The 26,916-nt window shown below is 38.6% G+C and overlaps 1 protein-coding gene across 1 annotated transcript in view; it reads left to right on the top strand.

Annotated features, from left to right (window-relative positions):
• Positions 1-4,000: 4,000 nt before the first annotated feature.
• Positions 4,001-26,916, top strand: part of LOC131983509 (Na(+)/H(+) exchange regulatory cofactor NHE-RF1-like) — a 52,229-nt gene continuing 29,313 nt past the window's right edge. The window contains exon 1 of the mRNA XM_059348233.1: positions 4,001-4,925. Within this exon, the coding sequence (XP_059204216.1) occupies positions 4,344-4,925 (582 nt within the window). The 5' untranslated portion in view covers positions 4,001-4,343. The remainder of the gene's footprint in view (positions 4,926-26,916) is intronic.

Raw genomic sequence — 26,916 nt, 5'->3', positions numbered from 1 at the left:
CAAAAAAACACACATTTGAGATAAAATGTTTTGTCACACAACAAAGGATGCCTTGAATGTCATGAAAATGATAATAACTCATTTTTGACCAAAAATGCAGTTACTGCCTTTTTGCTTTGTAGGGCAGTATTGGTGTGGATGCTGCAGCAGGTTGGAGAAGTGTTGTCCCTGTGTTTTATCAAGTCTGGAGGCATTCTCATCTGAAAAGTCAAATCCTCCCAGAGGTTTTAGTTCAGCAGCTTCCTGCTGGGGCTCTATTTTTACAGGCGTGTCACTCATATCTCTAAATGTCCACAGGGGCTCCGGGTTGACTTTAGAAATGATTCTCATCATTATTGTTACATAAATCTCTTGTTTTTGGTTTCTTAACCTCCTGAGACCTAAGCTTTTGTTTGGTATGTATTGTTAGTTTCTCCTAGATATTTGATATTTTGGATTTGTAGGACATAAGTACAAAAACTAAGCAATGTCTTTGAAAAAAACCCAAATCGGTTAATATTACTGTATAACATAATTAATTCACCAGTGTATAAAACTTTTATTTCCTTACATTTACTCCCTCTCTTTGGAAGAACGATAGTAAAAGTCTATTCGTTCTCAAATGAGTACTTCCTGCAGAGTCGTAGCTTGTTGCTATTGCTAAAAATAGTCAAACTTGCACAGAATATCAAGCTACAAACATTATTCAGCACAAATAAACAAGTTTTAACCATAAATGTGATCAGATTTTGTACCTGGTCCACTTTTGTCTAGGGATAAGCTGTTGATTGACTTTAGCAAGGTGCTGCCATCTGGTTTTTACACTAATTGATGTACTGTACTTTTTCAAGAGTGTGTACTACTGAGTACAACATGTTATAGTAAAGCAGAATTAAGTATAAGGTCCATAAAACCTAAAATGAAATGTCCGCAAATGAGGACGTAGGGTCACAGGAGGTTATAATGACTAATTTGTGCATATTGATGATTAGAATTAAATCTTATGTGCAGATTGGCATATCAGAAGGTCATATCTGAGTATTAACCGCTTCTATTGTATGTCTGGCACCTCACACCCTTATAATGATAGTTGTTTACTCTAATACTGAGAAGAATTATGTGTTATGGCAGACTTTACACACCAGGGGAAATAATACAAATCAAATGTGGGATAAGGTCACAAAATAATCACTGTGGACTATCACAAGAGAGACACACTGTAATTACTGACCATGTGGCCAAATTATACAGCTAAATAGATAGATGGATACTGTATTCTACCGAGGAGGAACATCCTATATCGTTTCTGCTAGTCTGTGGTTTTAATGGCAGGAAAGATAGAGGATAAACACATTATGAATTTGATAATTGACCAGCTAAATGAAAACACTATAGGAGATGCAGACCAAGGTTATAATAGTTTTGGATTTTTCATTAATTTTAGAGCGAGTTTTCTAGTTTTAGTTTAGTTTTTATTTTTTGAAAATGCTTAGTTTTAGTTTAGTTTTTATTAGTTAGTTTTAGTGTTAGTTTTAGTTTTTTTGTAATGGGGTATTTGTTGGGTGCCAGATTCAAAGAGGTCATAATAAATGTTTCCTTTATTTCCTTTGGTTTATCATCTCAGCCCCAATAAGGTTATTAACTCTTACAGTTCTGGGTGTTTTGTATTTTGGTTCTAGTGTAAACATCCCAGTCTCAGTAAACATATTTACCATGTGTTGCATGTTCAAATAAATACACTGAATTATGAATGAAAAAAGTTGACAAAAACGAAAACTAAGGACATTTTCACTATAATTTTAGTTAGTTTTGTAACCACAAAATACAGTTTCAGTTAGTTATCGTTTTTTTAAAAACTCTAGTTTTTATTTTTATTTCAGTTAACGAAAATGTTTTTTCAATTCTAGTTTTCGTTATTTCATTAGTTTTCGTCAACTATAATAACCTTGATGCAGACTATGGCAGGAAGGAGTGTTTTAGGGGGAAAGTGTTAAAAATGAAAAGACGATGTATTCGGAGCAGTAAGTACAATGTAATGTGATAAAATGTGCAACAGGTATTGCTCACAGAGGGACTCAAGTCACATCACGAGGACTCGAGTCAGGCTCAGGTCACAAATGATGACTTCAGACCAAATTGAAAAAAAAAACCTTGCAACTCAACTTGGACTTTGTATGTTACTTAAAAAGTGGGACACTTCCCCACTTCCCCTGATCCCTTTTGTTTGAACTAATATGAGAAAGAGATATGAAGAACAAATAAAAGCAATTTATCCAATCATATTTGGTGAAGAGTGCTTTATGGGACTTGTGGGCTGAATACAGACTTGAGACTTGTCCCGACTTCTGACTTGCAAAACAATAGTTTGATCCCACCTCTGGCAAAATAAGAGGAAAAAAACTCTCAAAGTGTATGAAAATACAGTACAGGCCAAAAGTTTGGACACACACCTTCTCATTCAATGCGTTTTTCTTTATTTTCATGACTATTTACATTGTAGATTCTCACTGAAGGCATCAAAACTATTAATGAACACATATGGAATTATGTACTTAACAAAAAAAGTGTGAAATAACTGAAAACATGTCTTGTATTTTAGATTCCTCAAAGTAACCACCCTTTGCTTACTAGAATATAAGACATGGGTCTCAAACTCGCGGCCCGCGGGCCAATTGCGGCCCTCAAGACGATATTTTGTGGCCCCCACCTTGATATGAAAGTTTAATCTGGAAGGTCCCTTTAATTACTTATTTTGGTAATTTTTTGTCTCTTTTTTTGGTATTTGTGTCTTTTTTAATAATTTTGTGTCTTTTTTTGTTAATTCTGTGTCTTTCTTTGGTCATTTTGTGTCTTTTTCAAATCATTTTGTGTCTTTTTTTTCCTAATTTTGTGGGGTTTTTTGGTCATTTTGTGTCTTTTTTTGGGTCATTTTGTGTCTTTTTAAAATTATTTTGTGTCTTTTTTGGTAATTCTATGTATTTTTTCGTCATTTGGTGTCTTTGCGGCCCCCAGGTAATTTGAGTTTGAGAGCCCCTGATATAAGACATGTTTTCAGTTATTTCACACTTTTTTGTTAAGTACATAATTCCACATGTGTTCATTAATAGTTTTGATGAATCTACAATGTAAATAGTCATGAAAATAAAGGAAACGCATTGAATGAGAAGGTGTGTCCAAACTTTTGGCCTGTACTGTATATGAATAAAGAATTTAAAAAAACAACAGGCTGTAGAAATATCCAGCTTATAGTCCTGCGATCATCATCTTAACCCTCTTATTATGTTTGTTTCTCAGGAATAAAAATAGTGTGTTTAGAATGTTTAATTATCCAAAGGTGTCAGAAACTAAAAAATCCCAATAAACATTGTTTATATTTCATTATTAACTCCATTAGTAACCATTTCAATCAATATTTAGTGCCATGGTGTTCTTTACCTCTCACAGATCAGGGTTCAATGAGGATAATTCACTCATTTTTCATAGAAAATGCACGTTAAAACTTTTTTTTTATGTACATTGGAAAGACCTATATATAAAATACAATAGTTTTATATGATGTTGAGTTTTTGAAAATTTTATTTTACATTTATTATTTTTTTCTTTTATTGAGTGATGTTGATAAATTAACATGAGTCACCTCTCAGTATCTTTGTAATATAAAAATGCAAATATGTGAAATTAACCGTTTTCTTATTTTATATGTTGATTACTCTCATTAAGACATGCAGAAGATGTTTCATCCCCGAAAAAAAATATTTTAACAATTTTTTTTAGAGTTTTAGACTTTAAAATGGGTCAATTTGACCCGCAACATAACAGGAGGGTTAATGCATTTTCCTGGACAGCCTCGGTTTGTGCCTACTCCTCTATAGTCCTCCCTACTTTGCATGAGGCAGCCAGCTGGGCTGTTCCGTGAACGCAGCACCTCCCTCTTCCTGAGTGGCTTTTCTACTTTTGTCGCGCACTGAGTGAGAGAAGAAGGAGCTGTGAGAGAGTGACCAGACTCAGCTCAGTCCTCGGGTCAGGACCTCCACTGTCTGTCTGATATTGAGGAGTCACAGTGAGGATTTACACAAGTGTGAGTGAGGAGGATCAGGTCTTTCTGAGTTTGACTCGTGTGAGAAAAGTGGACCGGAGGAGACAAACACAAGCACCGTTTCCCACGGACTAATCTCCCCAAGAGGGCGGGGGTTGGGTGTTTTTTTTTTTTTTTTTCAAGGGGTACCACTCATTCACACATACACACACACACACACACACACACACTTCCTCAGCTCAGCAGCATCCTGAGCAGGTCTTTCCACTGCAAACACTAGTATTTGAGCAGCAGCAGCAGCAGCAGCAGCAGCACTGTGGAGCTCACCATGCCGAGCAAGAGCCAGTATCTGCGGCCCCGGCTGTGCACGCTGGACAAGGGGGACAACGGCTACGGCTTCCACCTCCACGGGGAGAAAGGTAAGACAGGCCAGTTCATCCGGTTAGTGGAGCCCGACAGCCCGGCGGAGACCTCGGGGCTCCGCGCCGGAGACCGGCTGGTGTTCGTGAACGGGGATGACGTGGAGAACGAGAGCCACCAGCAGGTCGTGTCCCGGATACGAGCCACCATGGGCCGGCTGGAGCTGGTGGTGGTGGACCCGGACACGGAGCAGCTGCTGAAGAAACACAACATCAAGTGTCTGAAGGAGTTTGTCACTGACGGGGTCCCGTTACCCTTCGACGAGGAGGAGGAGGAGGAGGAGGAGGTAGTGGTGGTGGAGGAGCAGGACGGGACGGGAAACAGGGATGAGCGGGACACCAAGGTGGAGGAGGCTGAGGAGGAGGAGGAGGTGCAGGAGGAGGAGGAGGAGCGGCGGCAGGAGACACCCAGGGAGTCCACGCCGGTCCCGGAGAGTAACGGAGAAATCCACGTGCACGTCGAGAAAAAGCTGAGCATCAACTCAGAGAAGGTGAGTCTGAGTTTGAAGAAGTTTCACTGCTGGTTTTCAGATTTCATTCCTCCAGATGTACGCAACGACACAGTTATAACAGCCTTTAAAGGGGAACTACATGTATATATTTAAATCCATTCATGTTGTTCCTTTGGACTTGGAAGAATAAAAATACTAAATATAAACAACTCAATTCAATTCAATTCAATTGGCTTTATTGGCATGACGTGACAGTGTATATATCGCCAAAGCAAGCATCAGAAAAAAAGATAACAAGATAAGGAAAGCAATATTTACAATAAATTATTATATTTAAAAGAAAAGAGAAGAAAATCCAAAAGCTAGAATGCTAAAACTCAAATTTGTGACGTCATCTGGTACAAAGTCTAGAGCAGGGGTCTCAAACTCAAATTACCTGGGGGCCGCTGGAGGCAGTATCAAAATGACCAAAAAAAATACACAAAATTTAAAAAAAAAGACAAAATGACTGAAAAAACACTACATTACGTTAAAAAATTACGTTAAAAAGACACAAAATGACCAAAAAAATGCACAAAATGACCCAAAAAAATATACAAAGTGACCAAAAAGACACAAAATGACAGAAAAAAACTAAATTACTTAAAAAGTCACAAAATTATTTAAAAAAGACACAATTACCAAAAAGACACAAAATTATTTAAAAAAAGACAAAATTACCCAAAAAAAGTAATAAAAGGGACCTTCCACACACAACACAGTAAAGTGTCATTCATATAAAACTCACATTAAACTTTCATATCAAGGTGGGGGCCACAAAATATCGTGACGAGGGCCGCAATTGGCCTGCGGGCCGCGAGTTTGAGACCCCTGGTCTGGAGCCGCTACATAGAAAATGAACTGAGAAAGAACTGAGAGCACCTGGAGTAATGTTCTGAGTATATGGGTGCATTTTCTGTTTTCTGTTTCATACCTCATACCTCAGTTGTTTCATAACTGTGGTATGTATCTTTTAGGACATCTTAATAACCACATCACTTCCTGAGTGCCAACCCTTGCTCTATAAGGCGTCTGCATTACCTGACAGCAAGCATGATGAACAGAGTTTTTGTTTCTTCACGTCTGTAGGAATAAAGTGCAAACTTGCTGTATCTCATTACAGAGCTCCCCTAGTCACTGTGAGATGAACCATTGAGAGAATTAATTGAAGAGCAAGGCCAAACAGAAGAAGAATGAATGAATGCTTTATTTTGGTTACAAAAAAACAAAAACAAAACAAAACAAACACAAAATAAAATCAGGGTTTTACAAAAGAATCCATCAGACAGCAACCGAAAAAGGAATAGGCTGAAGCCCCAAGGCTTATTTTTGCCTTTCCTGTACCAAAGACAACAAAAACAAAATAAATCTAGCATGAAATAAATCAGTTTTGCCTAGGTAGCTGTCCACCATTATTTGTTATGAGTGTTGTCATCACTACAGCATTGCATTGTGGGATATTTATGCCAGTGTCCTGTCCACTGCTACTACAAAGCCTACGTATGATTGGTTTCGTATCAAATTATGGACATACTAAAAAATAAAATCTTACATTCTGTTTTAGCGTACCTAAAAGTAGCTCCAGACTTTATACATGATGACATCACACATTTCATTTGAGAGTCCTCTGGTTTCTGTCATTGAGAGAGATTAGTTCATGTTCTCAAATATTGACTGAACTTGACTAGGCCAGCTATTCTCAACCTTGGGGTCGGGACCCCAATTGGGGTCGCGAGATGATTTCTGGGGGTCGCCAAATCATTTTGGAAGTCAGCTCTGTCTCCACTGTGTTAAAGTGTTCATGTGTTTTAGTCTTTTTGGGTCATTTTATGTCTTTTTTTGATAATTTTGTGGTCAATTTGTGTCTTTTTTGGTCATTTTGTTTCCTTTTTTTGGTCATTCTGTGTCTTTTTTTGTCAATTTGTGTCTTTTTTTTGGTCATTTTGTGTCTTTTTTTGGTCATTTGGTGTCTTTTCTTGATCATTTTGTGGTCAATTTGTGTCTTTTTTTAGTCATTTTGTGTCTTTTTTTAGTAATTTTGTCTTTTTTTGGTCCTTTTGTGTCTTTTTTGGTCAATTTGTGTCTTTTTTTGGTCATTCTGTGTCTTTTTTGATCATTTTGTGGTCAATTTGTGTCTTTTTTGGTCATTTTGTTTAGTTTTTGGGTGATCTGAACTGTGCGTGTGAGATTGTGTTCAGTGAGTGGGGGTCGCGGACAACATGCATGTTAAATTGGGGGTCGCGACTCAAAAAGGTTGAGAACTACTGGACTAGGCCAATGAGATCACATATTGGAATTGCTAATTTAGGTGGTTTTCCCCTTTAATGCTCGTATTAACAGTGAATGCAGCACTGAGGGAGAATAGGTGCTCTGTGTCTATAACATGGATTACATGGGCAGCTGCACCCACATGCGGCCAGGCTGTGGGCAGGGTCAGCTGGCCGGACATTTGCTGTGGGCGAAAGGTCGAATAACAACCTGTTTCAGCTTCAGGGTCAAGAAAAACTAACCATGACCCCACCCCCTCTTCTCATACTGTAAATCTCTGACTGTTTCTCAACCTTTTCCTCTCAAATAATATGATTATGACGTGTTTTCTGCAGCCATCTCGAAGAGCAGTCACCTAAAATTGTGTGTGTAATGTTGTCCTCTGCACTCAAAAAAATGATTCAAGCCCTTCTTAGATGTGACACATTAATGTATTGTTTGTCTAATGAAAATATATCAATTAAAATCAAATCAAAAGTAGTTTAAGAAGTGTAACCTAAAATGTATTAATTGACTCCCCTGTCCTTCCCTTCAACCCAAAAAGAATGACTTTCAGTTTTCCAATTCTATGTTTTTAGGTTGAACGAACACAATGTCTTTATTTTAGCTCTCCTCGACATAAATGAGTCGAGGTAACTCAATTTAAATACTATACATACATGTTTTTAATTTGAGTTCGACCAAATGTAAAAAAAAGTGAGCTACATTAACTCAAATACATTATATAGCATCGATGCACTTGTTTTGAGTTTGGGCTACATATATTTGTTGGATGGAAATTCTGCCCACAACTTAATTGAGTTCATCCAATGAGTTATTTTTTTGAGTGTGTGATTACAGCCTAACCCTAAGACAGACACTTTTTTTTCTTTAAAAAAAAAAAACCATAACAAATATCCGACATTGCTAACCTCTCCACAACAAACAACAGGAAATAGTTAGTGTCTTTTTTTTTTTTTTCAATCTCCACAAAATGAGTCTGGCTAAATGAATTTTTGAAACCTTTGATCTTTGTCTGTGAAACATTATGGGCTCATTCTCACTCCGCAGTGGCCACTTGTTGCTGTGTGTGTGTGTGTGTGTGTGTGTGTGTGTGTGTGTGTGTGTGTGTGTGTGTGTGAACTCAGCACTCGGGTTCATTAAAAAGTACTCGAGCAGGAGAGGGTCCCTCCACTCTGGAACATCTGGGGCCCTCGCTGCATCCTCCATGTTTACCCCGGAGGCTGTTTCTGTCTGTGTTAGTTTAGTACAGACCTGGGCATTGGGCGGCCCGCGGGCCACATCCGGCCCGTTGGCTGTCCTTGTCCGGCCCGCATGAGGTTACCAAGAAATTAGAAATCAATATAACCGCAGTGCTTTTATTTTGGAAAAAAAAAAAAGCAAACATTATCATTATCACTAGAGCTAACAAGCACTTTTACTATAGTTAAGACAACAAATATAGTCACTAATATATATGACAGAATAAAATAAACTTTAACAAACCTTGTGTCCTGTCAGTCAGCCACTATAGAAGCCTTTTTCATACTTTATATCAACTTTATATGAATTACTACGCACTCGTTATTATTTACCGTTCGTTTTTTCATTTAACCGTTCTACCGGTTATTTCCTGTCACTACCTTTCAAAATTAAAGCACCCGTTTTACACTGGACGGCACCTTTTCAAAATAAAAGCATCACAACATTGTAAAACACCTTGAAAATGTACAAACATAAAAAACAAGCTATATAATACAAAAATATAAATATGAACCTTGCTAAAGGTCATTTACAGTTGTGTTTAAAATAAATGGAATAGTGATATAGTGATTGGAGTATTTACTACTTTTTACTGCTTTATTTGATTTACTCCACATTAACAGTCTTATCATAACATGTGTTCCTATCAGTAGCAGCTCAAAACCAGATAATTTACTATATTTTATAAAGCGATAACATTAATATTGAGCAGAATTTAGTTCTGAGTTTTGGTCCGGCCCCTGCGACCTTCGTGGTATTGGTCATGTGGCCCCTTGGGAAAATTAATTGCTCACCCCTGGTTTAGTACAAAGACTGCGTGACATGTTAACGAGTGAGCTTTAGAAGTCCTGGCAGACAGATTTTGTTGCCTTAGGACGGAGCCAGGCTAGCTGTTTCCCTCTGTTTCCAGTGTTTGAGCTAAGCTAAGCTAAGCTAAAACCCTGCTGGCTGTAGCTTCATATTTACTGTACAGGGTCATCTAACTCTCAGCAAAAAAGCAAATATTAGTAAGCATATTTCCTCAAATATTTTCCTTTTTACATAAAAGTTGAATTTCTGACTGGAACCAATAATTATTTCCATCAAATAGAAGTCAATATTTATAGAAAGGAGGTTCTAAAATGATTTTTAAAAAATGTCCACGAAAGGTTTTGACTGACCACCCGTCTAAATATATTCAGTATCATATTAAAGAAGACAAAGGAAACCAACCAATATTTACAATTTTGAAGCTGGCACAGGACAGGATACATTTTGGCATTTGTATATAAAGATGACTAAAACCATTTATTATTTATTAATTCATTTTCAAGGAATTGCTTAATCAGCAATCTTTTCAGCTCTAGTTGTGCACAAAGATCGTCTCTGTGTTCTTAGTCATCAAATCCCGATACATATTTTGATTTTCTCAGAGATCTTTATAAGAACTTCTCAGTGGTGGTAACAAGGAAAATAGTTAAGGCTTATTCTGATGCTGCAGGCCTTTTTGTAAACTCCCTCTCCTTGTATGAACCCAGTTGTCCAAGGGAAAGTACAAATGAAATGCCACATTGTCTTTACTGAAGCTTTGGCATTTTTCATAGGTGGCCACTCACTGCTTGCTGAAATCATTGTTTTTTCATAGTAACAGTCTAATGACAGCTTTCATATAACCAGAGAATGTGTGTCCTTTTGGAGTTTTGTTTCTGGCATTTAAAGGCCCACACTTGTGTACAGCTCCTGGGCTCTGCTTGTTTGTCGCAGGAATATACAGTGAACGTCCCCGTGTTTACTCTCGATACTCTCCACAGATGGCCTAATGGACCTGTGGAAGTACGAGTCACACTGGCACGCAACCCAGAGGCTAGTGGCGTCGAAACAAACAATTGCACGCCTAACAAACTCATTTTCACCACTTAGTTTTTCATTTCAGCAAACTCGAAGCAAAGTTTGACATACGGAGCAAAGATCCAGAACAAATCATACTAACCAGGGAGCCCAGTTGGAAATGTTTTTTTCATGTAAAGATTTCACAGGCTGCACTAGAGACAGATGACACAGCAGAGTGTGTGTGTGAGAGTGTGTGAGAGTGTAAATTGCACTCGAGGGATGCAGTTTGGAGTCTGCTGTGTCTCTGAGTTACAGTCGGAGCCACCTCAGGGTGTGTGTTTTTTTGACTCCGCTCTTTCTGGAATTTTCTCCCAACATCCTGTCCGGCATTCCTGCGCCCGAGCCCTGTGGCCCGGCCAATGACACACACATGTACAGCCTTGGAAGACACACACACACACACACACACACACACACACACACACACACAGAGCATTGGTTCAGCAGTCACACTGACGTCCGCACTCCGCCTGTTTGGCCTCGGGGCTTTGAAGAGACACAAAAGACGGTTCGAGGAGCGACGCCTTCTCCGGAAACCGAGGAGCCTTGCTCTCGGTTGCCATGGTTGCGCTGATGTCGCTTGTGTGCGTGTATGTGGAGTGTATGTATGTGTGAGGATGGAGGTAGGCGAAAGTGAGGCAGCATTGGGGAGGTGCGAAAAATGTGAACAAGCAGTGATGAAGGTCAAAACGTGGAGCATGGCCCCGGAATAAAATAGGAGCCGCCACCGTCGCCGTCGGTGATGTCGTCATCGCGAAACAAAACACACAAAACAAACCTCATTATCGGTTCCAAAGGTCGAGGTTTTATTTACCTTGCAGTAAAATCTTTACTCTGCCATTGTTGAGGGCAGCGGAAGCTCTCCTCCATGTTACAAGTCTACCCCCATCAGCTTATCCGGAAGATTCTTATGGAAACAAATTTGCATTTGTGGCCGTAATGACGTGACGATGGCGCCGTTTTTACTGCCTTATAAAATGATTCCAATGAGATCCATCAAGTGGCATGTATTTTGAAGACGGTGGATTTTGTCTTCCATCTTTGACACCTGAAGCACGTTAGAAGGAGGTCTTTAAATGAACAAAATGAACAGGGGGAATGATTAGTTTCACTGTCCTTATGGGCATCAAACCTGTAACACAGACTTGTAAAACTGGGAATCTACCCTTTAATTTGTCAATGATCACTGAGATTACTGGCCTAATTGTTAAGCCATTTAAAAGTCAGGAAATTATGTTAAAAAGAGACATTTTCAGATTTCTTATTTTGTCCCACCAATAGTGCAAAACCCAGATGTAACACAGAGGAGGTTGAAAAGACGTGTTTAAAAATTCTTCTGGATAAATGACACTTTAAGCAAATAATCCTTTTTACATTTGTCAATCAGTATTTAAAAATGGAAATCCATAAACTCCATAAAAGTGGATGAATGTTTCATACCTACATAACCTTTTTTAAAACCCAAAGTAAACCAGTGAAACTGTATTTCTCAGGAGCTGTGTTTCCTACGCTGCTCTCACTTTTGATTCTGTGATTCATTCAGATTACAGAGAGTGAGAAAGTGTGAGGGTGAGAAGATTTTTTTTGGGAGTCTTCCTGAATGGCTGCTGGCTGCTTACATAAGACTAGTTCTCAAACACTAATTACAGGGCAGGAAGAGAGTTTGTATCAGATGAAATTGACTGCGGTGAGATGAGATCTGGTACAAGTGTTTCTAAGAGTGAGACTGTGTCTATATATCACCGTGTATGTATCTCCAGAATCTAGATATAGGACTCTGACACTGTGTCGGGGCCTGAAATGAGACAAGAAGGCGACGTCCTCTAATCTGAGCCTCTAATCTGAGCCTCTAATCTGCACATTCATATAAAAGCTGCTTATTAAAGAGCTTGAATCCCTCCACTGCCTTAACCACATATCCTTTGCTTTTTACACACTGGCTTTACATAGAAAGCGTGCTCTGTTTCCCTAAACAAATCATCCTGAAGCTGTTGTGTGGGAGGATTCGGTCTAAATTTGGATTGCCTTCAGTGCAATGTATCCACTATGGTCTTTAACTGGGCTGTTCATTTAGTGTGTATGTGTGTGGTACCCTTACAGCCCAGATGAACTTACCAACCACTTTATAGATTCCCAATGCATGTTCTGAATATATAACAACTGTCAAGATTTAGGTTGCCTAATACAGCTATTCTCAACCTTGGGGTCGCGAGATGATTTCTGGGGGTCTCCAAATCATTTTGGAAGTCAGCTCTGTCTCCACTGTGTTAAAGTGTTCATGTGTTAATGTGTTTAAGTCTTTTTGGTCACTTAATTTCTTTTTTTTTTGTCATTTTGTGTGTTTTTTTGATCATTTTGTGGTCAATTTGTGTCTTTTTTGGTCATTTTGTTTCCTTTTTTGGTAATTTTGTGTCATTTTTGGGTCATTTTGTGTCTTTTTTGGTCATTTTGTTTCCTTTTTGGTCATTTTGTGTCTTTTTTGGGTCATTTTGTGTCTTTTTTGGTCATTTTGTGTCTTTTTTTGATTATTTTGTGGTCAATTTGTGTCTTTTTTGGGTCATTTTGTTTCCTTTTTTGGTCATTTTGTGTCTTTTTTGATCATTTTGTGGTCAATTTGTGGCTTTTTTGGTCATTTTGTTTCCCTTTTTTGGTCATTTTGTTTCTTTTTTGGGTGATCTGAACTGTGCGTGTGAGATTCTGTTCAGTGAGTGGGGGTCGCGGACAACATGCATGTTAAATTGGGGGTCGCGCCTCAAAAAGGTTGAGAACTACTGGCCTAATAGCTAACTTTTAGCTGCTACGTTCATCCTTCACTTTTATCTTACTTTTTAAAAAAATGTCTTGTTTTAACATTACTTCTAGCAAGTGATTTAGTAGAAATCATTACTTTAAGCCAACTATTTTAATTTTATTTAAATATATTCATTACTTTAAGCTAACGTTGTAACACTTCTCAATTACCTCAAGCTAACCGTTTTAATATTAAGCTAACATTAGCTAATATTAGCTTTATTAACTGTTCATCCATTACTTGTACGTTTTCACATTTGTTTCCATTACTTCTAGTGAACATTTTAAACTTTTATCCATTACGTTTAGTTTACTTTTCAGCATCTATCTATCACTGTCTCTCTATTATATTTAGCAAATTATTTGTACTGTTTAGTCAGTACCTTTAGCTAACCATGTCAGTCGCTTATCCGATATGTCAAGCTAACTATTTTAACCATTTATTTATTTCAGCTGTTAAGTCAGTGCTTTTAGCCAACTATTTTTTAACAATCCATTACTTTAACAATTTCAACTGTTAGTCCATAACATTTAGCTAACTGTTAAACTTCTGCACCACATACTCTCATAATTACCACATGTACACTGCAAAAAAGCCAACTTGTATTTTTTGGCCTAATACAGTGATTTAATTTGGTAAAACTTGGAAATATAAATTACTGACATTTAGGGCAATAATGTGAGTTAGCACAACAAAGTAAGCCAGTTGTCTGCTCAAAAACAAGTTGGTGAGTTGTTGTTACTTATATCTTTAAGTTGGGGTTCACAACAAGGGACAATAGTTCTGCTAACTCTTATTTCTTTGCTGTGAAATTCGGTCATTAGCGAAAGCTAGCGGCTAACTGATGCTAGCGGCTAACTGATGCTAGCGACTAACTGATGCTAGCGGCACTGCTTGTTACAGCTACAAGAGTAGCCATTAGCGTATCAATGCTAACTCAAAATTGTGGTCACAACATTAGCTGACATTCATAGCGGCGTTACAATCGTGCCAGAGAAATAAAATATTTAAAATATTAAATATATAAAATACTTAAAATATTTAGTTTAATTGTCCAACTTAAAATTTTATCAAAGTTTGTTGCCTTGAAATTTTGAGTTCACCCAACTTTTCTTTTTTTGCAGTGTAGTGCTCAGGTGTTACAGTTGACGTAATGTTGATATGTGGATCTATTCTTTAAATCAAATCTTTTAATATATATAGTTTTAAATATTCTAACTGCTCTACAGTCTTAACATGCCCCCTTGTTACAACAGAAATCCCCCTTGGGGTAGCACCCCTGGTTGGAATCATGACCTGTAGCAAATCCTGACATTAACCAGTTAAAACATTCAGCACTGTTCCTTTACTGACCATTACTAGGATTTATTCAGCTTTGGGTTTTATCATTTGTCTCTAATTTATGACACAAGGGAGGGTAACGTCACCTCCGTGTGACATTCCTATCTGCGTGCTGTCATGTCTTCTTCAGCAGGATAGAAACACTTCAGAGTTTACCGTCCACATTCATGTGATGTAATGCCTTTAGGAATGGACTGTGGATACAATTTTCTGTTAATAGAATAACCGTCAGCTTTCGCTGATAATTTGTCATGCGTAGAGGCAGAAATAGCCACACCTATAGTAGCTATTTGAGCCAGGATGGTGCGTTTCTGGCTGCCTGCTGCTGTCTGTGGGACTCTTGGCCTGTGCACAGACTCCAGGACGTTTGCGCTGGTTTCCTGTCATTGTTACTGGTGGACGATCCCATACACACACACACGCACCCACCCGTCGTCTTGATCCTCTTCTCACCCCCCTGGGCTGCAGTCCCTGTAGCTCATGACTGAGGAAAAATAAAAGCAGCCAAATGCCTGCAAGGCAAGCAGGATTTATAACTAAAATGTAGCACTGGTTGAATAGCACATCCTTCCAGCAACAGACACTGAATCATGAGAGTAAACAGTGTCTCCAGCTGTGTTTGTTGGTTTGCTTATCATTGAAGCCATTGTGACAGAGCCAGGTATTGTTCAGCCTGTGTTTGGGTAAAGGAGTGCGTGTCGTTGTGTTTGTCTGATCAGATATACTCCATGATTCATTCTGACTTGCTGCACACGGTCGCTTGACATTTGCTCATGCAGAACATTTGGGCATTTGCTGCATTTGTATTTGTTCTGTGTGGGTGTTTTCATGCTAATGTATGTGCATGTGTGTGTTTTTGTGCGCGTGAGAACGTTTGGGAGTCACCCTTCCCTTCGCTGCTCTTTGTTTATCATCAGGGCTGTGCGTTTCAGGGGAGCTGCAGGGGATTTGAAGATTTGTGTACTTTGTAAGCAACACGTTTCACCTGCACCTGTTTGTGTATTTGAAAATGGAGGCCCAATCTCAACTGCATAATGTAGCATGTATGAGCTGGGTGAAAGGCTATATTTTGCTTTATACTCTTTACTCCACTGCAGTATTAATAGCAAAACTGGATTTAAAGTATATTTTGTGCATCCAGGTCATCATTACACTTTTGTTCAGTGGCTCTCATTGCTTGTATTATTATCTGTTTTTGTGTGTATTATGGGTGTGAATCTCAGAGTGACTCATGACACAATACTATCACAAAATGTTGCCCAAGATAACAAGAGTATCACCAGTGTTTATGCAAGACAGTCACGCACAAGTTCTCACAGTATCTGTTTAACAGCGAGGTGAGGAGAACATAGAGAATTATGAAAACATAATACTATCGTTACTAGAACAGTTTGTACTAAAGTACATAGAACATTTGCCTTTATGTAAGTATTTCAGGGGCAGTGCTTGGACTTTCTTTTTGTGTGGAGTGATGATAGGATATAAGGGGAGAGAGAAGAGTCGGAGGACATGAAACAAAGGTCTGCAACCAGAGACATTGAGATTTCATGTTGACACAGTACACTGAAAAAAAAGAAAAGCTGGGTGAACTCAAAATTTCAAGGCAACAAACTTCAATAAAATTTTAAGTTGGACAATTAAACTAAATATTTTAAGTTCTTTTTTTGAGTTTGCTCAACTCCGAATTCAGATTTTTGTCAACTCAACTGTAAGTTGTACTAACTTATAATTTTACATTGTAATAACTTTTAATCCTTACTTCTGCTAACTTCTGCAATGTGCTGAACTGGCACGATTGTAACACTGCTATGAAATGTCAGCTAATATTGCGACCACAATTTTGAGTTAGCATTGATACGCTAATGGCTACTTTTGTAGCTGTAACAAGTAGCGCCGCTAGCATCAGTTAGCCGCTAGCATCAGTTAGCCGCTAGCTTTCGCTAATGACCGAATTTCACCGCTTTCCCGCATTTCACAACAAAGAAATAAGAGTTAGCAGAACTATTGTTTCTTGTTGTGAACCCCAACTTAAAAATATAAGTAACAACAACTCACCAACTTGTTTTTGAGCAGACAACTGGCTTCCTTTGTTGTGCTAACTTACATTATTGCCCTAAATGTCAATAATTTATATTTCCAAGTTTTACCAACTTAAATCACTGTTTTAGGCCAAAAAATACAAGTTGGCTTTTTTTTGCAGTGTATAGTCTTTTTAACATATGTAATATAAGATTCCCTTATTACTCCAACAATGGGGAAATACAACCTCTGCATTTAACCCATCCTAACCCACCTGAATACACACCACGCTAGGATTAGTGGGCAGCACTGTCAGTCATAAACAGCCAAATGGCACAACAGTAATGTCCTGAGCAAAATAAGGATACAGTGTAACAGGAGAACATTATATTACTTTATTGATGAAGGGCAGAACAAGTAATCAATGATATGTTGTCTTTGCAAATCCTGCCACTCTCAGTGAAACTTTTCAATGACGTCAGCCCAAACAACAGCACCACTGTCCCGTCCCCACAGCCAAGACCACTGTGGCCCAGGTCAGAGGGGGAACCTGAACCCTGTGTGTGTGTCTGTGTGTTTGTGGGTGGGTGGGTAGTGGGGTTGCTGGTGATTGGGTCCCATGGGATACTGGATTGGAGACTCCACAATGCCGCATTCCAGTTCCCACTCCATTCTGCTGAAGGTTCACCACCCCGGCCGGACAATGAGCCGGAGGGCCGCGCCCTGCCGGGGGGTGGAGGGGGAAATGACTGGCTGCTCGCCCTGAAATAGACTCACCCCCTGCCGTACACCACCTCCCTTCCCACCATACAAGACACAGATGACATACAGTCAAGACAGAAAAAATGAATGTACATTGTTGGTGTTCATATTTATGCTGAATGGTGAAAAGAAGAGAGAAAATTAGGGAAAAATCCATCACAATACACTTACTTGCTAGGACAAACTAGCATATAGTAGCATGCTAACATGCTAAGTAAGACGATGAGCTTCGAAGCATACTAGCATGCTAACATGCTGATGTTAGCAGTTAGTTAAAAGCACTGCTGTGCCTAAATTCAGTCTCACAGAGCCGCTAGCATGGCTCTAGTTTGTTAAGCCATGTTCTAATCTGAACTCTGTAAACATCTGAAGAATCTGGTCAGAACCAAACTTTCCCTTGAATATGTCACACGTGTCAAACTAGCATATAGTAGCATGCTAACATGCTAAGTAAGATGATGAGCTTCGTAGCATGTTAGCATGCTAACAGGCTGATGTTAGCGGTTAGTTAAAAGCACTTCTGTGCCTAAATTCAGTCTCACAGAGCCGCTAGCATGGCTCTAGATTGTTAAGCCATGTTCTAATCTGAACTCTGTAAACATCTGAAGAATCTGGTCTGAACCAAACTTTCCCTTGAATATGTCACACGTGTCAGACGCGTTCCCATTTACCGTGAAAACTCTGTTTTGTTTAGCCGAGGGGTGACATCGCTGTCACCTAGACGGTTCGTAATTTGGTCATAAACAACCGAACCGACAGAAGACATTCTGTTGCCATCTTTGTGTAAATGAACCATGTTCTTTACCCTCAAGTGTTTTTATTCTTCCGGTTTTCGCCCAGTCACATAATAGAAACATCATCAACACACCCACTCGCTCACCACTCAGTACGTTTACATGACACTTGAAAAAAACAAACTATTGCCTTAATCTGACTATAACTGGAAAACTGAAGTGCATGTAAACATGTTAGTCCGACTAATGTGGCAGTACTCCAACTCTGATTAATTCACCCAGGTAATGCAATAGGAATAGGATTTTCGCCGGCATGTATGACAAGACAACGTATGTGTGCATGCTCCAGCCCCCGTGCTGGTGATGAGCCCGGAACAAAAACATCCAAGAAAGCTGGTCACATTAACCGGTCATATTAACCTGCTGAAACGATGCATATCGTCACCTAGTGTTGAGGAGGAGGACACGTTCTTGTCATTTATTAGATTTTCTAAGTTGCATGTAAATTGGGACAAGGACAGACCACCTAGAGTTAAGACAAACATGGGTAAAAAGTCCTTTCTTTATGCTGGAACTATTCTTTGGAACAGGTTACCTGGCCCACTTAAATCAATCAGAAGCATACGCAGTTTTAAACAAAACTTGAAAAAATGGTTTAAATACCAATCTTAGAATGTTGGCAATCTGTATCTGTCGTGTATATTTGAAACTGTAATTTATGTTTTTATGTGACTTATGAATGATTGATGCATGAATGTATGTATGTATGTATGTATGTATGTAAGAATGATACATGTTTGATTTATGTAAGATATGCTGCTATTTGCCCCTGTCTCCTGCCTTATAGGGACCACAATGGAAATAAGCCTTAGGGCTTTATTGTGTCATCCCTGACTATTTTTTATCTATTTATATTACGTATGACACAGGTTGCTGTTTCATATTTTTTATATCAAGGATGTTCAAATAAAATCAATCAATCAATCAATCAACAAGGACAGAAGTCTGGTTAGATGCGAAAATTTTATTTTAAGCATAGCACGATTAAACTGTGCATGTCAACACACTGTGAATGATCCAGACAGGGACCTGCTCTACCAGCATATTACATTACATTACATTACACAGACAGTAGGAGGGAGCTGGAAATTGCATTCTCCTGTACAGCTTCTTCCGGTAATGTCTAGATAAGTTTAAGGTTGCAGTGCATGTGTGTGTAAAGTCCTGTTCTTATTTCTGTGGATAACACAAAAAACAAGCATGACCATCTACAGGTAGGTCATGTTTGGCCAAGGCCATGACTTTTTCTTTAGTGCTACTGTAATGCTGAATCTCTTGTTCCTGCTATGGCCTTCACTTTCATTGTTACCCGCCACCTACGCAATCCTGTAACAGCTATAGAATAAGTGGCTGGTGTTGTGGAGAAACATGAAGGGGAAGTATAGAAAATCTCCTACAGAATAGCATACAGAAGAAGAGCTTTCACTTAGGCTAATTTTTGAGTGGGAAGAGTGTAATATCTATGATTAGACACTAAATTATTTTTATTTTGTTGATCCCTACTGAAAAGCTCAAACAGCAGCACGGGCGGGGTAATTAACCACTGTAACATTTGCTCGTAAGCCACAGGGGAAATTAAAACACTGAGTGTTACCACATCATGTTGTCACTTCTGCTTCACTGTTGCAAGAGGGTACTGCCTTATCTCTGTATTTTCTCTAAATGCATTTTCTTATTGCAGCGCTGTGTGTGTGGAACTTTTTTTTGAAATATTTTATTTTCAGTTTTATACATGTAATGTGTACAAATATAAACATACAATATACCAACAGTATAGAGACATAACAAAGCCCCCCAATCTAACAAACAAACAAAAAAAAAGTCAGTGTTCAAGGTCAATACAAACGATTACATTAAGCACTTGGTGTAAGAGATGTACCGATATGGTCTAAATATGGCTGCCAAATTTTCAGAAAGGTGTTATATCGTTTTCTGAGACAATAGGTGATTTTTTCCAGAGGGATACAACTATTCATCTCAACAGACCACCTATCAATAAGAAGAGGGGAGTCAGATTTCCATTAGGGGTGGGCGATATGGCCCTAAAAGAATATCACGATATTGCAGGCATTTTTTGCGATAACGATATTCTTGAAGATATTAGGAGATACCTAAAAAGATATAGAAAACTAATAAATAAATACAAATCTAAAATGTAGTTTGAAGTGCAAATCTCAACAGTTGCCTAATACAAAAAAATTACTCTTGACTCTTGAGTATGAGCAAATAATAAAAAATAACCATTTAGGGGTTCCAGGGGCATATTTTAATGAAATCTTGTAAAGGACAATAAAAGTTCTTATATGTTTTATTTAAGGCATCTTATTTTGACAGTCTTCTTGTAAATTCTATGGTGGATTCTCTTAACACACTGTGCTCTTATTTTGAAAGCTGCATGTGTTTAGCAACAGGGAGTAAGTAGCTTTTAACTTTAACCACTACATCAAGAAGTAGGAATGTTGCCAATATCATGATATGCATTTTTTTAACCATTAAAAAAATTTACCGATATTATCGTGAACGATACGATATGGCACACCCCTAATTTCCATGATGCTGCAATGCACTTTTTAGCCACACACAGAACAACTTCAATAAATTTGAGCTGTGCATTGTTCAAAGAGTGGCAAATACTTGTAAAGTTCTGTGTGTTGAACTTTGTGTTTGAGGTTGTGGAACTGATGCTGGTTTCAGGTCTGCAGGGGTGGAGGGTCAGGGACAGGAAGACTGGCCCAGGAGATAAAACTTTACTGACTATGATAGGGTGACTGCAGAGGGGACGAAGTAAAGATGAAGACCCTTGAGGAAAAGCAGACCCTGCTTGCTTTATTTTGAAAGATCTTAAAGCGACGGAGGGGCCTTTCTGGTAATCAAGACCACTCCGTTTGGTTTATCAGTGCCTGTACCCCTGCTGTGATGACTGACATTACTTTTCTATTTTCAGGCCGTCCCCCTAAAGAGTCTATTGTAATGGGAACCCTGAGCAGAACCTTTTCTTTGGTGTCTTTTGTAGAGCCAGTTTGTCCCATCCTCAGATGGAAAGGGGGGACAGTAGGGTGCTTTGTTCCCCCCTCTGCCTGCCTCGCAGCTGGTTCAATGGTCCGGCTTGAAATCCAACACCCCCGTGCTGCCTGAGAGAGTGGTGCGCTCCGTATACACTCAAGAGCACAAAACTTCTGCTGTGGTGGTTTAAACGGGAACCAGGGTTACATCAAACATTTATTAAGTCCGTCCTTGAGGCTGTTAATCTGCGTCAAAAACCACACATGACAATCACAAAGAGTGGGAAGGCCAATGATTTGTCATGTCACTGAGTAACCACGGTGCCTGGCGGCGTGTCACTTTAGCGGTTATTCTTTACTCTGATCAAAGAGGCCAAAGTCACGGGGGAGCTGCCCGCTTTTATTAGAGCGACATGAGGGGAGAAGTAAGCAGCAGAAGGAGAGAGAGTGATACATAAAGATGAAAGAACTTTTCAACACATATCTGCATACTCAGAGCCAAGGTTATTATAGTTAACGAAAACTAACGAAATAACGAAAACTAGAATTGAAAAAACATTTTCGTTAACTGAAATAAAAATAAAAACTAGAGTTTTTAAAAAAACGATAACTAACCGAAACTGTATTTTGTGGTTACAAAACTAACTAAAACTAACTAAAATTATAGTGAAAATGTCCTTAGTTTACGTTTTTGTCAACTTTTTCATTCATAATTCAGTGTTTCTATTTGAACATGCAACACATGGTGAATATGTTTACTGAGACTGGGATGTTTACACTAGAACCAAAATTCAAAACACCCTGAACTGTAAGAGTTAATAACCTTACTGGGGCTGAGATGATAAACCAAAGGAAATAAAGGAAACATTTATTATGATCTATTTGAATCTGGCACCCAACATATAGCCCATTACAACAAAACTAAAACTAACACTAAAACTAATAAAAACTAAACTAAAACTAAGGATTTTCAAAAAAATAAAAGATAAACTAAAACTAGAAAACTCACTCTAAAAACTAACTAAAACTAACTGAATTTGAAAACAAAAATTCACAACGACATTAAAACTAAAACTAATGAAAAATCCAAAACTATTATATCCTTGCTCAGAGCAGCTGAGTGTGACAAGTTTCAGTTGATGATTTGCAGGACTCGTGAGTTTACCGGACGCTGCATAGACGTCACCGAGGTGTTTATGTAATTATAGGAAATTTCAACATGTGACCTTTTTCTTCTTTTTTTCCTCCCCTGTGTATGTGAAACACAAAAAAAAAGTAGTTGAGTCAGAGAGTCAGAGCTGCGCAGGAAGCCTTCAGTAATAGACGTCCTACATGTGTTCTCCTTTATGAAGGCCTGCAGTTACACATCAGTCCGCTGGCTAAACATGGCGGAAAATATGAAGTAACTGGCAGGTTGAGTGGCAGAGCTGCAGCCCTCTGGCATCACACACACACACACACACACACACACACACACACACACATGCCTTCACACAGAGACAGACTGCTCCCTCCATGCCAGAGACGCTGGCAGCCACAGCGCTGCTCTGTCGAACAGAATCAGCAGGAGAGCCTGACAGATGCAAATCTCCAGTGGCTGAGTCAGACGGTGATAAACATGATGGATAGATATTATGGCGGTAGTTGGCTGCCTTTTAATACTCCCTCAGAAGGTTTAGATGATGCATATTAATCAATCTGTCTTGTCAGACACTCACCTGTGGGTACGTCGAAGGCAGGAACAGGGACTCTGTGCTCTATTTGTGCAGCAATATGCATGTAAATGCTGATATTTGATGCTTTTGTTGCATGTTAACAGTGTGGCTCTAAGGGCGGCAATATCATCCTGACTGGGATGAAATATCTCAAGAAGTATTTGATAGATTGCTATTAAATTTGGTATGAATCTTCATGCTCCGCAGAAGATGAATCCCGCTGATTTTTGATCCCCTGACTTTAACTCTATAGTGCCACTACAAGGTTCACTTTTTTTAATTCAAAGTGATAGGGCTGCTCAATAATAACCACTAGATTTTGAGATCATGATTATTTAATGCTAACTTTGGAAACATCATGCATTTTTATACTTTTTAAGAGAAAGTTATTTTTATCTATAGATTTTTCTCATAATTAAATACAATTTTGTGTGAAAAACAAATGTAAAAAATAAAATAACTTTATATAATATCTAATAAATAATAATATGCATACATGTAAATATATATTTGAAAAATATATATTTAAAAAAGTGTAAAAGATCAACTATGTTGTAATGTCCTTTCACAATCTACTGATAACTACAATGTGAAGATATTAGGAGCAATAGAAATAGAAATATTAGCAAATACCCAATAATCTCATCTCTTGTTACTTGACCCATCAGGTTTGGCTTTTACTTCATGTCAACATAAAAAAAAGATCTCTTGCATGATACAAAAATCCTTTTCAACTGACCATAAAAATTCCTGAAGCATCTGTGACCTTTGGTTACACAAAAAACTGTTTTCAAAGCTGTATTTTGTGTTTTAAATATTCACCGATGCATTCCTGGGAGCAAGGATTTTTTTCCAAAACTTTTTTTGTTTTATATACAGGGTTTTGGAATTGAGTGCCTCATTTCCGAATCAAGAGAGCAATAACAGCTTCTTCCTATTTGTGCTGTACGGAGGTGCTGCAGCTGGGTCAGAGGCCTGTAAGTTGACCTCTGCTTCGGTATCTAATCTGTTGACTATCTCAGTTTCCTGAGGAAGACCAGAAACAAGTCTAAACCAGGGTTACATCAACCTCTGGGTGTGGAATCTGTAAACTCTCACAAACACCAAGAGGAACTGTGTGCAGGAGCAGCAGATGCAGGAAGATTTGTGAGACTCATTTGTGTGACTCAGAAGTGCGTTTTGAGAATATTAACGTGGGCCTGTTTTTGTTTGGAGTGATTGGTATTCAGAGCAATTGCTTATTTGTAGTCGCCAAAATCCTTCTGAAGTCTGTGCAGCGGAGATAGAAACTACACTCACACGTTAGCTGCCTGAAGGAGCGTGTGTCTTAAATAAATAAGAAGCTTAACAGCAGCAGACATTAGAGTGAAGTAGCTACAATAGACTTTTGTCTCAGTGGAAACAAATATGAGGCAGTTCTACTTTCTACATGACGAGAATATATTTCCCCTTATGTGGACTCTTCAGTGTTTCTCAACTTTGTACACACCCCAGTCAGTGTTTGTAGCAGCCTCTGTGAATATTTTTTTTTTTCAAACTTTATTGCACAATACTAGCCTGGCTAACACCAGACTATTCTCAAATGAGGGCTAGTCAGGCAACGAGCAATGGATTTCTCCGTAGAGGAGGTGTGGTTTACGATCCTCCAGAGCCGTTTATTGGGCGCTTAGAATGTCTATCAAAGCGTCTGTAGGTAGCTCTTAGCCAATCAGATCAGTTATACCAGATGACGTAGTAGAGCGACAGAGATGGATGTTTGTTGTGTGTGTGTCTGTGAGAGTGTTGTTTGCTGCTTTGCTTCTCCAGTTCTCGCTTTCTGCAAGATTATTTATTTTCACGCTTTATTCCCCCTCATGTCATTCAGCCACAAACATCCACTGATTTTATGGGCAATAAACAAGCTGCTGCGGGCCTCTCGGCGGCTCCGCTGTCCGCGGTAGCGGGGCTATTAGCCGCTAGCGGCTATTAGCTATTAGCCGCTAGTGGCGCTAATAGCCGCTGGCGACGCTAATAGCCCCGCTACCATAACGCCGGTGATCTCAGCGGAGCCGCTGAGAGACCTTTCGCCTTTCAACTTTCGCTCTAAACTATTTAAAACACCATCTACAGCTAAAGAGAGTTTCGCGTCTGCAGCAGCCATGTTGGATCCGGAAAACTACAAGCTTCCAAGTGCCGAGTAGTACGCGTCATCGTCTTGCCGTCCCTCCCCGCTCTGTGATTGGATCCCTAAAACAGGGCTAAGAATGCTTCCTGGTTTCCAGACTGGATGGAGGTTCGAAATTAAATTCGAGCGCGCAAGGCAGTCTGGGTATACCCAGGCTAGCACAATACTATAATTACAAGTTCAATCAAGAATCTCCACTATGCATTCCCCCCAAAAATACAAAGAACAAAAAACAAAAACAAAATTCTGCAAGGCAAAGAGTTAAATAAACAACAAAACTATCATCTCAGTAAGTCAAGTGGACACAGACACAAACTCCAATAGAGATATAAAAGTATAAAAATAAACTATGACATTAGAAAATGAAATAAATAATAAATACAGGCAACAATACGGAGAGATGAAAAGGTGCCCAAAGACACATAATCACGTCATTTAAGACCTTGACACTTCCAGCCAATCATCAAGAAACTTTGATAAATCAGTTTTTGTATTGGTCCATATTTTTCAGCTAAAACTAATAGAGAGGAGTAAAATATTTTAAGTTCGTTTTTGAAACATATTAGTGAAGGTCTTTGATTTTTCCTCCTCTTTGAATATTAGAACCTCCACAATTGATACTAAGCAACATATTATTAGCTCTAAAAGCTGTAAAACTCAGCTGATGGTCAGAAATGATATGCATGTTTAGAGCCGGGAGTCAAAGCACAACTCATGATCAGCATCCAACAAAACAAAGATCATTAACAACACGTCACAATCTGTGTCCCTGAAGAGAAAAACAAACCATAAATAGCTAGATAACATTTCAGAGTGTGGATACATAATGAGTTAGGTGAGATAAAACCGTTAACAGCAGCACTCACACATGCTATTATTAAAAATGTAAACAACTGATAAATGCTAATGGAAAAAAAATCTGTCTGACAGCAGAGCAGTTCAAGATGTGAAATGTCTGCAGTGAACGAAGGATGCAGCTTTATGACATTTAGCTACATTTAGTCAAGTCAAGTCAAACTTTATTTATAGAGCACATTTAAAACAACCGGGGTTGACCAAAGTGCTGTACAGATATCACAGTTGCAGGAAATACGGTAAAACTAAAATACTAAAATACATAAACACAGTGCAACAATATAATAAAATAAATTAAAAATATAATAAAATAAAATAAATTTAAAAACTAAATAAAATTTTGTTTTTGCAAGATGTCCACTTAAACTTGATTAAAAGCCAGGGAGAAAAAGTGTGTTTTTAAGGAGGATTTAAAAACTTCAAAAGATCCTGCAGATCGGATGTGACTGTTTTCACTGCTTTACTTTGCCGCCAGACAGCGCTTTGCAAAGGCTGAGACTCCATTGACAAAAACTGTAATTTTAGGCAAGGCAAGTTTATTTGTATAGCACAATTCAACACAAGGTAATTCAAAGTGCTTTACATTCACATTAAAAACAGCAAGACACAATTGAAAACAGTAAAAACAGTCAATTGAAAAAGGGAAATAGAAATAAAAATATAAATAGGATAAAATAAGATACAGCAGGATAAAAAAAAGAGATAAAATAATAAAAAGCACAAGTCAAACATTGTGTAGTTAAAAAGTAAGGGCAGTAGAGTAGAGCAGATAAGTGCTTCAGTTCCTGATTATAGTTGCGAAGACCCTCTTTATAAATATCGTAATATACCTGGAGTTTGTTCTTTCGCCACCTGCGTTTTACCTTGCAGAATACAGGAGTTGCTGATCTACTGCTGCCTTAATCATTTGTTTTTTGTGTTATTGTGTGACTTTGGTGAATCCAAATGAACACTTTTAAACACCAGAGTCACACAGTAACACAAATCGATTGAGCCAACAACTCCTGTGTTCTGTAAAGTAAAATTGCTGTTTTTGTCAAAGGAGTCTGGTGGCTTTGAAGACTTAGCAATATTGTTTATTGTTTATTGAATGGATCCCCATTAGGTGACGCCTTGGCGACTGCTAGTCTTCCTGGGGTCCCTAAAAAGACATAGAACATGACATACAA

Source organism: Centropristis striata, chromosome 13 (genome assembly GCF_030273125.1).
Source record: "Centropristis striata isolate RG_2023a ecotype Rhode Island chromosome 13, C.striata_1.0, whole genome shotgun sequence".
Classification (NCBI taxonomy): domain Eukaryota; kingdom Metazoa; phylum Chordata; class Actinopteri; order Perciformes; family Serranidae; genus Centropristis; species Centropristis striata.
This window is presented reverse-complemented; position numbering and strand designations above follow the sequence as displayed.